General features: G+C 35.6%; 2 protein-coding genes across 2 annotated transcripts in view; both read right to left on the reverse strand.

The window, feature by feature from the left end:
- LOC111406850 (midasin) overlaps positions 1–8,026 on the reverse strand; it is a gene marked incomplete at its 5' end in the record, with an annotated part of 42,535 nt that extends 34,509 nt beyond the window's left edge. The window contains 12 exons of the mRNA XM_023036218.1: positions 2,894–3,199; positions 3,285–3,389; positions 3,535–3,730; positions 3,819–3,886; positions 4,837–6,570; positions 6,659–6,784; positions 6,882–7,058; positions 7,144–7,206; positions 7,281–7,409; positions 7,508–7,604; positions 7,681–7,765; positions 7,900–8,026. Coding sequence (XP_022891986.1) covers positions 2,894–3,199; positions 3,285–3,389; positions 3,535–3,730; positions 3,819–3,886; positions 4,837–6,570; positions 6,659–6,784; positions 6,882–7,058; positions 7,144–7,206; positions 7,281–7,409; positions 7,508–7,604; positions 7,681–7,765; positions 7,900–8,026 — 3,213 coding nt within the window. The remainder of the gene's footprint in view (positions 1–2,893; positions 3,200–3,284; positions 3,390–3,534; positions 3,731–3,818; positions 3,887–4,836; positions 6,571–6,658; positions 6,785–6,881; positions 7,059–7,143; positions 7,207–7,280; positions 7,410–7,507; positions 7,605–7,680; positions 7,766–7,899) is intronic.
- A 1,724-nt stretch (positions 8,027–9,750) lies between these two features.
- On the reverse strand, positions 9,751–12,535 carry LOC111406253 (midasin-like). Its single transcript, XM_023035563.1, has 5 exons — positions 12,243–12,535; positions 11,739–11,948; positions 11,136–11,296; positions 10,012–10,121; positions 9,751–9,931 (listed from the first exon to the last, which is right to left on the reverse strand). The coding sequence occupies exons 1-5, from the start codon at positions 12,362–12,364 to the stop codon at positions 9,785–9,787; spliced, it is 750 nt and encodes a 249-aa protein (XP_022891331.1). The 5' UTR covers positions 12,365–12,535; the 3' UTR covers positions 9,751–9,784.
- Positions 12,536–14,532: the final 1,997 nt, after the last annotated feature.

Genomic DNA, 14,532 nt, shown 5'->3' on the forward strand with positions numbered 1-14,532 from the left:
AGGTCATTAAGGCGAAATCATGTTTAAAACGAGCAACGTGAATTAAAACAGGCATAACTTTCAGATCGGGTATCGAATTTTGCCCATGAGTACAATTCGGAAGCATCACGAAATTCTGCAAATTAAAAAGTTGGAGTTGAAATTTAAGCTATGCGACCACATAGCTTTAAAGGCATGCGACCACACAGCATGTTCCTGAAACAAAATTGAAGGCTGAATTTTGTTTTATGCAACTACGTGGCTTATAACTCTGCGACTGCATAGTAGAGTTTTGAGACTCAAATTTTCCAATTTCGCATAATCTTCTAATTAATTTGAAACTCCGATTGTATGGTATCTTTTGTAATCTTTAGACTTTATTTTCATGTCAACTAGGGTTTCATTAGTTTAGCATAAATAGGCTCATTATTTCTCATTGTAAAAAAAGATGTTTCATTATGAATTATTAGAGAGATCTCTCGAGAGGCTTTTTGCTTCAAAAATCCTTTGTTCCTGTTTGAACAAATTTTTAAACTTATCAACAGTGAAATCTTGTGGCGTTCACAATCCGGGTGAGATTCATAAGCTGTGTAATCAACAGGTCAACAAATTCATCGTTTGTTGGTTGCTTGATTCATCGTTTTTTGGGTTAAATCCGAAACCTTGACTTACTGAATTTCTTGGGATTTGGTTTCAATCCAATCTAATTGAGGAAGTGCAACATCTTCGAACTTCCTTTCACATGAAAGATCTTAGTCAATTACAGTATTTTCTTGGCCTTGAAGTGCATTCCACTTCTAAGGGTACACTATTACACCACCACAAATATACTTGAGAGATAATTACTTCTGCTGGACTTGGGTCAGGCAACTCAATTCTCGCACCTATGGAGGTCAATCACCAGGCAGGACATCTTTTGGCCGATCCTTTGCTATATCGACAGTTGGTAGGAAGTTTGAATTATTTGACAATAACAAGGCCTGATATCTCTTTTGCAGTCCAGCAAGTTAGCCAGTTTATCTCATCCGGCCGCTGTGCAACGTACCATTCGTTATCTAAAGGGTACATCTGGTCGAGGTTTATTCTTTCCTATTGGGACTTCCCTATAGTTGATTGGTTTTACTGATACTGATTGGGCTAGTTGAAAGGATATTCAACGGTTTATTACAGGTTGGTGCATGATTCTTGGAAATGCACTTATCTCGTGGAAGAGTAAGAAGCAAAATCGTGTCTCAGAGTCTTCCACCAAGTCTGAATATCGAGCTATGTCCTCCACTTGCTATGAGATTGTGTGGCTCTGGGGCTTACGGTGTAAACTTGGTTTTCATCAGCTTACTCCTACCGCACTTCATGCTAACAACACAAGCGCTGTTCAAATTGCTGCTAATCCGGTATTCCATGAGTAAACCAAGCACATTGAGGTCAATTGTCACTCCATACGAGAAGCATCTGACCAACAAGTTATTACACACACACACACAAACAAAAAAAAAACATTTCTACAGATCTTCAGACAGCTGACATATCTATCAAGGTTCTTGGACGTCTTCAACATCAATTTACGGTTGACAAATTTATATTTTTTCATCGGCTAGCATCAATTTGAAAGGGGATGTCGGTATATCACACATGTTCTGCACATAATTATACTGCAAATATATAATAGTCTTTCTTTCCTTTTATAAGAAATATGATTATGTTGTAACTAGGAAAGTGATATAATTATGAGATTTGATAGAAATATTTTGGCTATAATTTATGACGGTAATTGGGGACAAAGTTCCTATTCAATAAGAAGACTCTCTCAATTGAGAGGCATTCAGACAATTCTAACATTATTCACATATACTAACGAAAAGACAAACCATTCTACACTGTTATGTATATAGTCTTTGATTATTTAGAAGTGTAGGCATGATTGCTTCAATTGAAGGATAACATTTGTGACAATTCAAGGGTCAAAACACCAATTTAGCGAACTCTTAAGCAAAGAGAATCGTTAACACACGTGTATACGTGAGAGAGTTTATAGATGCGTTTACATATATACAGTGTGTGCAAGTGTATGTGCACTTTAATGGATAAAGCTCATTTTCAGTTAAATGTAATCATCAAAAGTTCAGTACTAGGACATGAATATAGGTTTATTATTAATGTCAAAATAAAAAGAACTTGATCAGATGTCGAAATTACTAATTACTCACAAAGGATCTTATGCAAAAAATTCATATATAGAATTACTGAACAACTTCCAAGATGTAATAACAGCTCAAGTCCAAATTAAATTCAAATCATCATCGGGAGAAACCAACAGTGCGTGTACATAGCTATTTTTGTCTTAATGGGTGACCAACAGTCTAGCTCTAAGTGACAATCTTGTTCAACTTCTGGTATACACTGCAGTAAAGAACTGTCGGTGGACATCTATTTAAGATACCTAATCAAGTTAACCAGGGGCTACAACTGAACACAGAGATATAACCTCCAAAATGCAATTGTGTTCAAGTTTGGGTGACCAACTTAGTGAACAAGTGCCTAGATGCTGCTGCTTAGATCCCTCTTCAAACCCACAAAGTCATATGTTATGTTACGTTTATGAACTGTGCAAGACAAAGCAATAAACAAAAAAGAGGTTTAACTAAAGCCCAACCGTGGTAGTCATATCAGAAGATGCAAAAAATCCCAGAGACCTATACAAGAGAGGCCAATAAAATCACTGGAGAGATCAAAGAAATTCTATTTGAGATAAGATAAATTATAATTCACATGCATTATCAACCAACTTTCTACTTTTTATGAATTAAGTGATTGGCAGCCCAACAGAATACTAGTTTTCAGCGCCCAGAAAAATCATAAAGTCCTATTAAGAATACATAAAAATGATCCAGAGGAAAGACATATAACAGAGACTCACCAGTTTCCTTTCCGGTTCCAAAACACTGTTTAATCTCTCAAGTACACTGTCATCAGCTAAAGAAATCTCATCCACAAGAAACAAATCACCGTTCTTCATCGCTTCAACAAGAGGACCATCTTGCCACATGAAAATGGTCTGCCACTTCTGAAGAAGTAGAGCTAACTCCATAGTTACTCGTTCAATATAATCAAGGTCTAGTGCAGAGACATCAGGATGCAAGACTGGACCTTGTCTGTAACTATTGATGATTACAGAAATTTTATTTAGAGTAAGAGAAGCCTGATTAATATCCGTCGAAATTGTCTGTAGATAAACAAATCCAAAGAGGACCATTATCAATAGAGTGAAAAATAATACTAAAAACCTATAGTTGAGAAGATAAACATACAGCATCTCCAGGGAAGAGGTTGAAAGCCTTCGACTGCAACAACTTCTCACACAGATCTTGGAAGTCTGCAGTAATTCTTGATCTCTCACGTACTGGATAGAAACCCTATTCATTGAAAGCAGCAAAAAATCATCATATGTTCCACAAGGAATCTTTGTCACGGGGACTTGGAAAAGTCAACAAGCAGTGAAAAGACGGCAACATAAAATCACCAGAAAAGCAAAGACAGCGAAGGAAAAGAAGCACAAACCCCAAGAAAGTCTGAACTTTCTGTGTACTGATGGCAATTCAAAATGTGTAATTTGGAACTCAAAACGATACTAAACAACTGAGCAACAGTCGTTTTCCCTCCTCCAGTTTCACCAACAAGGAGAACAGGTTCACGCATCCTATAACATCGCTCGACTAGAAAGTACATCCTCCACATACTTCTTGTCCAAATAATTCTGAAATGCAAACAAAAATATGGTGAGGAATCCATATCCATTGGCAAAGGAACCTGCAACATATAAAAGTACCAAAAAAGATACATACTTCTCAATATCTTTAGATTCTCCAGAATATTTTCCACCAGTCAAAGCTATGTCTCTGCCATCAGGCTCCTGTATTACAAATAACATTTTAGCACATTATTTTTTTTTTTCCAGCATGTATTTAATTAAAGAAAATGCACATTTCAAGTATCCTTCAATATTTACAGAAGCTACTTGCCTAGGTATAAAGAATGTGGAAATTTAGCTGTGGTTTTTATAGAAGTCTCGTCTAAACGGCTTATTTATGTTGTCTTTTTAACTCTAAAAGCATTCTCTATAATGTAAGTTAGATTTTACAAGAAAGCAAATTTTCTGTTATCTTAGTATTAACATCTCATTGTCTCATAGATTAAAGGTTTTGTTACAATTCTGCATTGGACGATATACTAAAGTTTTCTACAAAACAGAATCATCAGCATAAAATGTACTCATAGATGTAGTTAAATGAAATAACAACAATAAGTTTAATTGCATTTTTTAACAGGAGGAGCTTACCATGAATTCTGATGAATGATACCCTCTGTATAAAACCCAATCAACAACCGTCACGGGATAAATTATAAAGTGAATTGTTATCTAAGAAGCTAATCGTAAGTCGTGAAATACATGAATATTGGTTTTATAGAACAATAGTCCCATTTAGTTGCACCACATACCCTGTAGATCACTATTCAGATTAAAGAAGCTGCACATAATTAAACTAGAAAAATTATACTCTAGAGATAATATACTCTTATACCCTTTTTACAAATTTATCTAAATCACAATCATTTGCCACCATTTTTGTCAACCCTTTTGGTCATATTTATGACATTATAAGTCCATGCAACACAAGTTTCTAGCAATAACATGCACAACAAAATACAACATGAAATATCTAGTAATTAAACTTTAGAGCATATGCACAAAACGTGCGGCATGAAATGTCAAGTTTGAAACCTAGCCCTTCATTACCACAGAGTGAGTGAAAGAGAGAGACAATGATAGTGCATTTTGCACAGAAGCAAATAGAACCTAACCTGCACGTACAAGTCATCCACAGTAAGCTTGACTCGCAGATGCCTCTCCAGAACATCTTGAACAGTTTTTTTTTCATCATCATCTCGCAGCCTCTCCGCCATTAGGTAATAACCATCTCGTGCTAGATCTTCATAGGATCTTCCGAATGTCCTGAAACGATCAGCCCATCGGAACAAGTCACGGGGGGTAATGAACCCGTGTTTTCCAGCAAAAACTTTACTACTCTGCCTGTGAAATTGCAACTCCTTCATGACATCAACCATTTTTTTGGCATAGCTTTTTGGAATTTTGCACCTTTTCTCCAATATTGTGCTCAACTCCTCTTGTGGAATTTCATCAACATGAATCTCTACAAAACGGTTGCGGAATGCTCGCGAAAGCATTTTGCGCCCTCCATAGATGGTGGGTGGATTTTGAGTCGCAAACAGCATAAAATCTGGATGCACGCGAATAACTTCACGCAGTTCAGGAACAAAAAGTTCCCTGTTGTCATCTAGCAACCTGTTCAATGCTTCAAGCACATCAGAAGGAGCCAAGTTGAGCTCATCGAGAACAATCCAATAACCATTTCGAACAGCCTTAACCAAGGCACCCTCATGGAAAACAAGCTTTCCACTTGCATCGGTAATATAAGAACCTAGGTACTCTTGTAGATCGGTATGGTCATGATTATTTATTCGAACAAATTGATGACCAGTTATCGTAGCAAGATACTTAACAAGGCTAGTCTTTCCACTAGACGTGGGTCCCTGTAGAAGGACTGGATATCTTCTAATAAAAATGGCACGAGCCACATTTTCCAGATGCTTCTCAACACTACTTGTTAAAACATACTCTTCATCAGATCCTTTAGCTTTCAAGTACGATTTATATGAGACTTCTTGAGGTATATTCCGTCCAAACAAACTTGACGATATTAAACTGCGCATCAACTTAGCACTAGGTTTGTCCAATAAAGTCAGAAAAAACATACAGAAGCCATCATAAAGGGATTTCTCAAACCCAAAACACCTTTGTGCCTTTTTAGTGTATTCCAGTGCACGATAGAGAGACCTTAAACTGTACTGAGGCCTCTGGTTAGCCCCATCCTGCAGAGTTTCATCAGATTCCTTTTTTGCTGCTTTATAAAAATGCACAATTTTACTAACCAACTCTCTATCTGAATGGTCATCTGCCATAAATTGATTAACAAACAAAACCAATTCTTCATCATCCAACACATCATCAACAAAGTATTCTGTGAATCTACTCCTTAACGAAAATGGCAAGTCTCTTTTACCAGCATCAGTTGCAGGATTCATGCAAGCAAATATACGGAAGTTGGGATGCCTATACACATAATCAATATCACCCCTCTCAACTAAACATAGTGATCCTTTCTCTTCTTCAAGGACCCCAATAACTCGCTGCAAGATCTCTGGAGGAGCCAAATTTACTTCATCCAGCAATATCCATTCACCATTCTTAAGGGCAGAAATGAAGGCTCCTTCTACAAATGAAAATACCATTCCATCCGATGCATTGACTTGTGTACAAGCTCTTTCAAGCTTCACTGAAAAATTCTCCCAAGCTTTTAAAAGTTCTTCATTCAAAGGTCTCTTCCGCTTCTTACCAGAACTGGAAATTCCTATTTCAACCATCTTCCGGACACCCTTCTGGAAGCCACTTAATAGCATTTTCCATTTCTTTTTAGTCATAAGTCTCCTTAAAGAAGTGAGAAAAACTTCATTATCCTATATAAAAGAAAGAAGTACGTAAATCCATGTGCAAGCAGATGTCGTTGAACAAGCGTGAATAATAATGTACTTTTGTGAACTATACCTTGGAGGAAAATGTAATAGTAAAAAGGTTCTCAAACTCCTTATACAAAGGAACACATACAAACCGGGCATCCATAGGTTTGAACCCTCCTAGCAAATCTGCAACATCACTTTGCTGACTCAAGTTCTGGAGCATAAACAAAATTAATGTGAAAGGGTGTCTACAGCAATTTGTAGCCAAATACAGATTCATCAGACTTTTAGAAGTTACACTTCGGACATACCAAAACTGTAAGTGTCTGACCAAGCCTCGTGGCAAGACTCTGTACAAGTGTGGTCTTTCCAGTACCAGTCTCACCAACCAAGAGAACCGGCTCATTATACATAACAGAGCAAGCTATTTTCTCCAGAAGATGTACAGAACTACGGATCTCAACAAAGGGCTTCTTCTGAGAATGCAACTGTAAAAAACAGATAAAAACATTTAACAAAAAGCACAACTGTCTCGGAAAAAGGAAGGAAAGAAATAGAGAAAATCCAACGCACACTAGCAGCAACTTCAGTGCTTTGAAGGGTAACACGTCCAATTCGGAAATTAGAGCGCAATTCCTGCAGAATTTTAATGAGTGAGAAATTATTTCTGCAGCGGAGTAAAATAAATATCATCATTGAAATAGCAGAACCTGAATAATGGGTCTGTTAGCAGGATATAATGTTTCTGCAGTTGAAACTGACCACAACTTTGCAATCTCCTTCATTATAGCTAAGCGATTTTCAGCGGAGGTTGAGAAGGATGCAAAAATATCTATAGCCTGAAAACAGAATCACCAAACTTATAATCAAGCTGATCTCATCAAGCTAAGTTTTCTCAGATAAGAAATTCTAACAAATGCAACCATTTTTATCAGACCTCTTTATAGATATTATCGCGTGCATAAGCTGAAAGCTCATCCCAATGAAAGGAAAAGCCCAAGCCCGAAATCCTCTTGCACCATTTGAGAAGATCTCTGCCATTGCCAACAAATGTGGCTTAATGACATTATTTAAACACAACTTCCAGATATAGACACAAATTATACATACCTTAATGAGAATCTTCCATGACAATTTGAAGAAGCAACTATTCCAGATTGAACTGTAGTAAGCTGGTTGACTCTTTCAAAGGTTTCTGCAATAGAGGACAAAAAACATAGAATGCTTGTGTAGATCATACCCCAAAAACATGTTATACCAAAAAGCAAAAAGATAAAATGTTTATGCATCTAGGATGGTTGCTCTGAATACTATGCAAGTTAAACATACCTACGAGTTTTTCTGCAAGAGACTCCAACTCTTGATACCAGGCAATTAGAATATTTAGCAAGTCCACAGTAGTTAAAGGCCCAATTTTTACTTTCCTCCAAATTGCTCCAAGTGAATTTATACCTAGTCAAAAGAAACGGAAAGGTTAAGTAGAAAACACAAAAGTGATCCTGCTGTAATTTATTATGGCCCTATTTGAGCCACATTCTTTAGAAGAAATACATTTTTAAACAATGATTTGATATCATTTCAACCACAAATTTTTCAATAAAATAATATTACACGTAAATCCTAAATTTTTCCTTATTTTTTAACCACACATTTTTCATCAATAGACTATTCAAAACTGTATTTTTATGAAAATAATGTGGCTCAAACAAGGGCTATATGTATATTAGGATAATAACAACTATACCATTTCTTTTGATAATTACTGGTTAAGGGTATGGAACAGCCATACACAAATGATTGACAATGAATCTGCTTTGCTGATCAAATCCCATTAAAATTTATAAATAACAAAGCAGACATTGATCCCATGATAAATTAGTAACCAATAGTGAAAAGTCGTAAAGCGATATAAACAGATAAGAGGGAAAACGACACTAATTTGATTAAAATGCAACTAGGAAAATGGTCAAATTTTAAAGTGCAAGCATCATAATACTTCTTGAACAGTTTGTGCAGTGATAAAATTCCAAAATTCATCAAATTTTAAACTCAAAAACATAAATAAATATTTTATAATGTAAAAAAAATAATAACTATGTACATGAAATTGTAAAACAAATCCATTCAATTCCCCAATTTAGAGTTCAAAAGAACATAAAATCATTTAAGTTATAAAAATAGTTTATCTAACTATTGAAGGCACTATATCTTATGTGAATCTGTCTTCAAGAAATACATAATCTGCACATAAATGAAAAATTGTCATCAATTTCACATAATTTAAGGGTGTGTTTGATTGCAAGTATAAAATTTGTATGAAAAAATAAGTTCTAGGTAATTTAATTGCCTAGAACTTATTTGCATGAAAATTGTAAATTAAATGTGTTTGATTGGTTTAATTTTCAATCTATAAAATATTATACTTTTCTATTTTTTATTGGTAGGTAAGTGAGAGTGTGTATAGATGAGAGAGAAAAACACGGAGTGAATTTCTTGGAAAATAAAATCATACTCCCCCTAAAAAAAATATTTTCCTTGATTTGAGGAAAATATGGTTACGTGATCAAAAGTAAGAAAATATTTTCTATGAAAAAAGGACAATCAAAAAGCATAAAAGTAAGAATTTGGATAGAAAAAACATATTTTTCATGGAAAAATTGGCAATCAAACGAACTCTTAGTAATAACTATAAGTAACAAAAACAAGTGTATATTCTTTTGACATTTTTAGCTACACTTAGTAATACAATATTTTACCAATCAAGTGTCCTGAAAAAAATTAGGAACACTTCAAGTGCAGTTGCATCCATATTCTTAAGTATCTTATGAATCTATATTTTAATCTTGAAATATCTAAATTCATCCTAGGTTGGATCCGCATTTTAATTAGATTGCTTAGTTGCTTAGAAGATAATTCAAATCAGGGACCCAAAAACACATATATGTTGAAATATAAGAAAAGCGGTCTGAAAGCCAACAGTCAAGAAGCAATCTCATTTTCCGCTAGTGAACTTTTTAAAGATTTTATATAAGACCTTGTCAAGAACACATTTGGAGGATTTCATTATTATGTTTCAATTGACAATAACTGATGAACTGATACAGAAAGATTGGCTTCATGAGTTCTAACAAGCTTTTTCACAAACAAAAAAAAAAAAAGAGCAGCATGTGGTGACAGACTTCAAAATGCTGAATTATGTAGAGCCCCCTTGGAATCAAACATGAAGAAGGAAAAGCAATACCTCTCCATGACTAGTTAAGAATGTAGTTGCACCTTCTAATAAAGGCAATAAGATTGATTGAATATCAGGATGCGCTTTGTCAACATCCTCAAAGACAACCCAAAAACCATCTGAAACTGCCTGTTAATCGTGATTTTATTCAGGTTATAACATGGTAGCGCAAAGTCAATAATTTTATTTTATCTAAATTGTGAACAAACCTGAGTAAGAGAACCAGGCTGCCATCTGAATTCACCAGGTTGTTCCGTAGGAACATAACTCCCAACTAAAGTTTTCCCATCAATTTGCTCATCCATGTGAATAGATAGAACTTTTTGGATTGGTGTCGAGGGGAGGAGTAGAAATTAGAAAAATTCCACACGAAAACAGAAAAACAGAACCATAACTGTTTAAAGCATGAAGGGGCATGTCTATCCTAAACAATCAGGGATGCCAAAAGAAATTCAGCAAATACAGAATAATCAATAATCACCAGGTAGACTTTTATATACATGCATGGTCACGTGTTTAACAACCACATTTATCATTTGGAAGTCTCGTGGCAAGATTCCGGGCAATACCCAGGTATATATCTAGAAAACCATGTGTATCTATCCTCTTTCCCAATCATTTTAAAGAATTTATTGGAAAGTAAATAAGCATAACAAAAAGACATGTACACATCTAGATCATTGATAACATTGACTAGTTTTAAGTATATAGCATGTGTTGCTTAAAGTTTATTCTCGTCTCCTGTTAAAGATTTAACCATCACTGCTTTTACAAACACAGAGTAAAAAATTACACACCAAGGAGTATCTGATCACAGTGTTGCAAGATCACATCGTGAAGATACAGTTTGAGTATTACAAACAAATAAAAGAGTTGAAGAATCTGATTCGCACTAGATTAGCATTTTTATGCCACCATATTGACTTGCACATATTTCACTCATCCTCAAGGAAAGCGGTGTAACGTAGAGTAGCCCTATTAGCTGCAATCTAATGCTGCCATGTGGATACCAAACAAACCTGGAACTTTCTGTATAGTATCCTCCAAAGGTTAGTTTCTATGGTGAAAGAAAGCTAAAATCTAGACCCTTCTATTTTTGATGGAGGAATAACTAAATTTTATCAAAAGCAACTAGGGAAATAGCACCGCTGGAATCATCGGTCCTTGCATAGTAGAAAGAAAGGCAATGGAACAGTAGCAAGAGTGTTCTACACATGATGCACCAAACAAAAATATGTAGAGGAAGAGCATGGAATAAACACCAATTCTTAAAGAAAAGCACGAGTAATTTGGAAAAACAAAACATGGCAGCTTGACGAATTAAAATGCATACCTCTTCTACCGAGATCCCTGGCCAACTTGCAAATAAGTGCCGTTTTCCCGGCACCAGCTGGGCCATAAAGAAGAACTGGCCATCTCTGACTCACAGCTATCATGACCATCTCAAAACTTTTCTTCACAGCAGATGTCAAGATAAAGGGATTTCCAGAATTACTGAATACATGAGATAATCAGATTATAACAATGTATAATAAAAAAGGGGTGAGCATCATAAAAGCAACTTCAGCATACAAAAAGCTGAAAATAGAAGTAGAGGAGAAAGCTCAACAAACCACACATTCCAAACTGGAAAGGGACACCATTTCAGGAACTAACTCTCACAAATTTGATAAGAGATCATCAACATTTCTATAGTAACATAGCCCCTGTTTGGGCTCCATTTTTGTGGAAATGCATTTTTCTCTTTCTACTTTTCAATTCCAATAAAATAATATTACACATAAATCCAAATTTTTCCTTAATTTTCAACCACGCATTCTCCAAAAAATCACAGTGCTAAAATAAATTTTTCCCCAAAACCTATTTTTAAGGGAGTCCAAACAGGGCCATAACAACACAATCCCCTTTTCAAGCATTTCATATTTATGAAAATTACCATGTCTCCAACATGCTGCTATGATTTGATGGAACAGTCTCATGAAGCATTCTGGAGGATGCAGAGATGGAACTAAGGCTGCAAGGCTCTAAATAATGACGGTCATTGATATCAGTACATTTTCCAAACAAAGCCATCTTTTCTTCCACAGAAGATTCAAGATACCATCCCGCTTTCTCCAATGATACATCCATACAAAATTCTTGCCAGCTGCAGATTTTAATTGGAAGAAAAGTTGAGAAGGCAAGAGAGTGAGCATAGACAAATTTAGAGAAGCAGAATGGAAGTTAATTGTATCTTAGTTTGAGACATCCGATATTTGTTATTGCATGCTAACTACTGAATCAGCAACTTTTATTCTCAAGACATGAACGGGACTGTTTCCGTTATATCTTTCATGCTTCCTCTCCTTCAGACCTTTGTATGGTTACTTTCATGCTAAAGAGAATGGAATTGATAATGTAAGTAATGCAAACTTTCAATAAGAAGATAAAGAAAACATACCGCATCCAACTCTGAAAAGCTTCTCCGGAGTCGAGATTAAACTTCGTAGACGCTTTAAAACTCAGCTTCAAAACAACCAAGAGCATTTGTATACCACACCATCTTATGTCAGAGATATTCATCCTCCACTGTGTGTCCTTGCTTGGGTCGAGGTTTGCAGATTGCCGTACAAGGTCCAGAAAACAGGACCAGTCCCACAATCTGGTGAAAATCTCAGGCTCTAATACAAAGAAGCGATACGATGCTCGTACAACATTCAATATTTTAGTTGATCCCTAGAAGATAGTGAGTTTATGTAATTATCAAAATGCACAACAGAATCATGAATTAGCAACATGAAAAATAAATTGCTGGAACCATGAGGACATTATGCTTGCTGGTGTAACATATAAGTTTGCAAGAACTGCTAGTGTTTGGTGACAAGCACTAGATTTCTGCAATTAAATATATAATATGTCCTGGTCTATCGCATCATGCTGAAAAGATGGTAAATTCTTTCTTGCTAAGTTGAACAGTCTATTACATACAGGTGATCAAATACTTCATATATTTATTTGACTTCTTTTTATAGTTTAACGAACTTAAATGTTTTACTACATGTTTGCACGTGTACAATATTTTCTATATCAAATGTAACGGTTTCATTACTTTTACATTTTAAAGCATTATTTACTTGATGTCAACGACCCACTTGAACACAAATCAATACTGCAGATTTCCCACTTTAGCTTTATCTCCACCAGGTAAGTATGTTAGTCATCACAACTTTACTTCTTTATATGGATTGCTAAGTCACCACTGAAAAGTAGAAAGTCAAATTAAAAGAATAGTAGTTGCAAACAGGGTTGGTGCCCAACACAGATAACTGATGCTTGTGTTTGTTAACTTCTAATTGCATTCCAAAAAAATTGTATTTCCATGTTATTGGAAGAAATGCTTTTCATCACATTCCCATGTGCAAATAAACACAAGTAACCGGCTCTGGATATATTAATGTGGTACCTTCTTCTGCAAGTCATCAAAATAGGGAATAGAAGCAAGCTTTGGACACCGAGAAAGAAACCTTTGGAGCTCAACTTCAAGGCGAAAACTCCCATCAATAGCCATTTAAAATTCCTACCAAATACTATAAACAGTGCTGTCGATTGATTTGAGAAGGTTTTGTTGTCAAGTCAATGATCAAAATCAAGTTATAGCTGCGGATATCCAGAAACTGCATGGTGAAAAGAAGTCTACTTACATTAGCACAACCAAAAATTAATGCTGAAAATAATAAAAACTTGTATTATCGTTCAAGACTTCAAAAAGAATAATATTCGTCCAGCACCATCCCTGCTTAAGCTTTTCTTGCTGCAGCGGGAGCGGCCAAACATGACCAGCATGTCTGGTGTACTTTTTCGAATTTCATCCTCTTTAGTCTCATGTTAGTTGAAAAAAAACATGTGTAAAACGCACCTGATTGTTCTGGCTTCTGAATTTCGCGAATTCGAGGTGAAAAGCCTGGGCTTAAATTAATGGTTTCTAGGTTAGGAACAGGGTTTAGGGGCGGGAGCTGAGCGCGCAGGCGAGGAAGAGGGAGAAGTATAAATTAGGTTTTAGTTAGGAACTTTTGGACTGTTAGCCGCCCAGCGTGCAAGTTTATTTTTCACCGGCTTTGATAAAAAGGGGATAATTTCACAAACGGTTACTGAACTTACGTGAAAATTACAAAACAGTCACTAAAGTTTAAAATTTTCAATAACAGTCACTTAAGTTTCGAAACACTTAAAAAAACAGTCACTAAAGTTTAAAAAATTTCAGAAATGGTCACTGAAATTTAAAAATTTGCAGAAACGATCACTGAATTTTAAAAACATATTTTCAATTTTTTGGGCTACTTTTGCTGGAATTTTTCGACCACTTCCGACCATGGATACCTCTGAGTTTTGATATCGTTGAAAAGCTCACAGTGCCCTCTTCAATTACCATCCAAAATCTCCTCGTAACTCCAAGAGATTCGACATAAATAAACTCACGAAGTTGGCTACCCGAAAAGGCGAAAATCTTAACAATTTTTTTGGCTATATTTTAGGCAACTTTTTGGTAACTTTCGACCACCAATACCGTCGAATTTTGATACCGTTGGAAAGTCCACAATATCTTCTTCAATTACTATTAAAAAACTCTCCCAAACTCCAAAGGATTCTGCTTGAATAAACCCACAAAGTTGACTACTCGAAAAGGCGAAAATCGATAGATTCTCAAATTTTTTGGATGAATTTTGCTACGATTTTCCAGTCCAATCCCTTGG

This window comes from Olea europaea, chromosome 12 (assembly GCF_002742605.1).
Source record: "Olea europaea var. sylvestris chromosome 12, O_europaea_v1, whole genome shotgun sequence".
In the NCBI taxonomy this organism is placed as follows: domain Eukaryota; kingdom Viridiplantae; phylum Streptophyta; class Magnoliopsida; order Lamiales; family Oleaceae; genus Olea; species Olea europaea.

What these genes read in the sequence shown, in the direction of transcription:
- LOC111406253 (XM_023035563.1), bottom strand. Translation starts at nt 12,364, where the DNA reads ATGAATATCTCTGACATAAGATGGTGTGGTATACAAATGCTCTTGGTT. An exon ending in AGCAGCATGTTGGAGACATG is followed by an intron (nt 11,297 to 11,738) that starts GTAATTTTCATA and finishes TCATGTATTCAG; the next exon opens with TAATTCTGGAAATCCCTTTA. An exon ending in AGCCTGGTTCTCTTACTCAG is followed by an intron (nt 9,932 to 10,011) that starts GTTTGTTCACAA and finishes CACGATTAACAG; the next exon opens with GCAGTTTCAGATGGTTTTTG.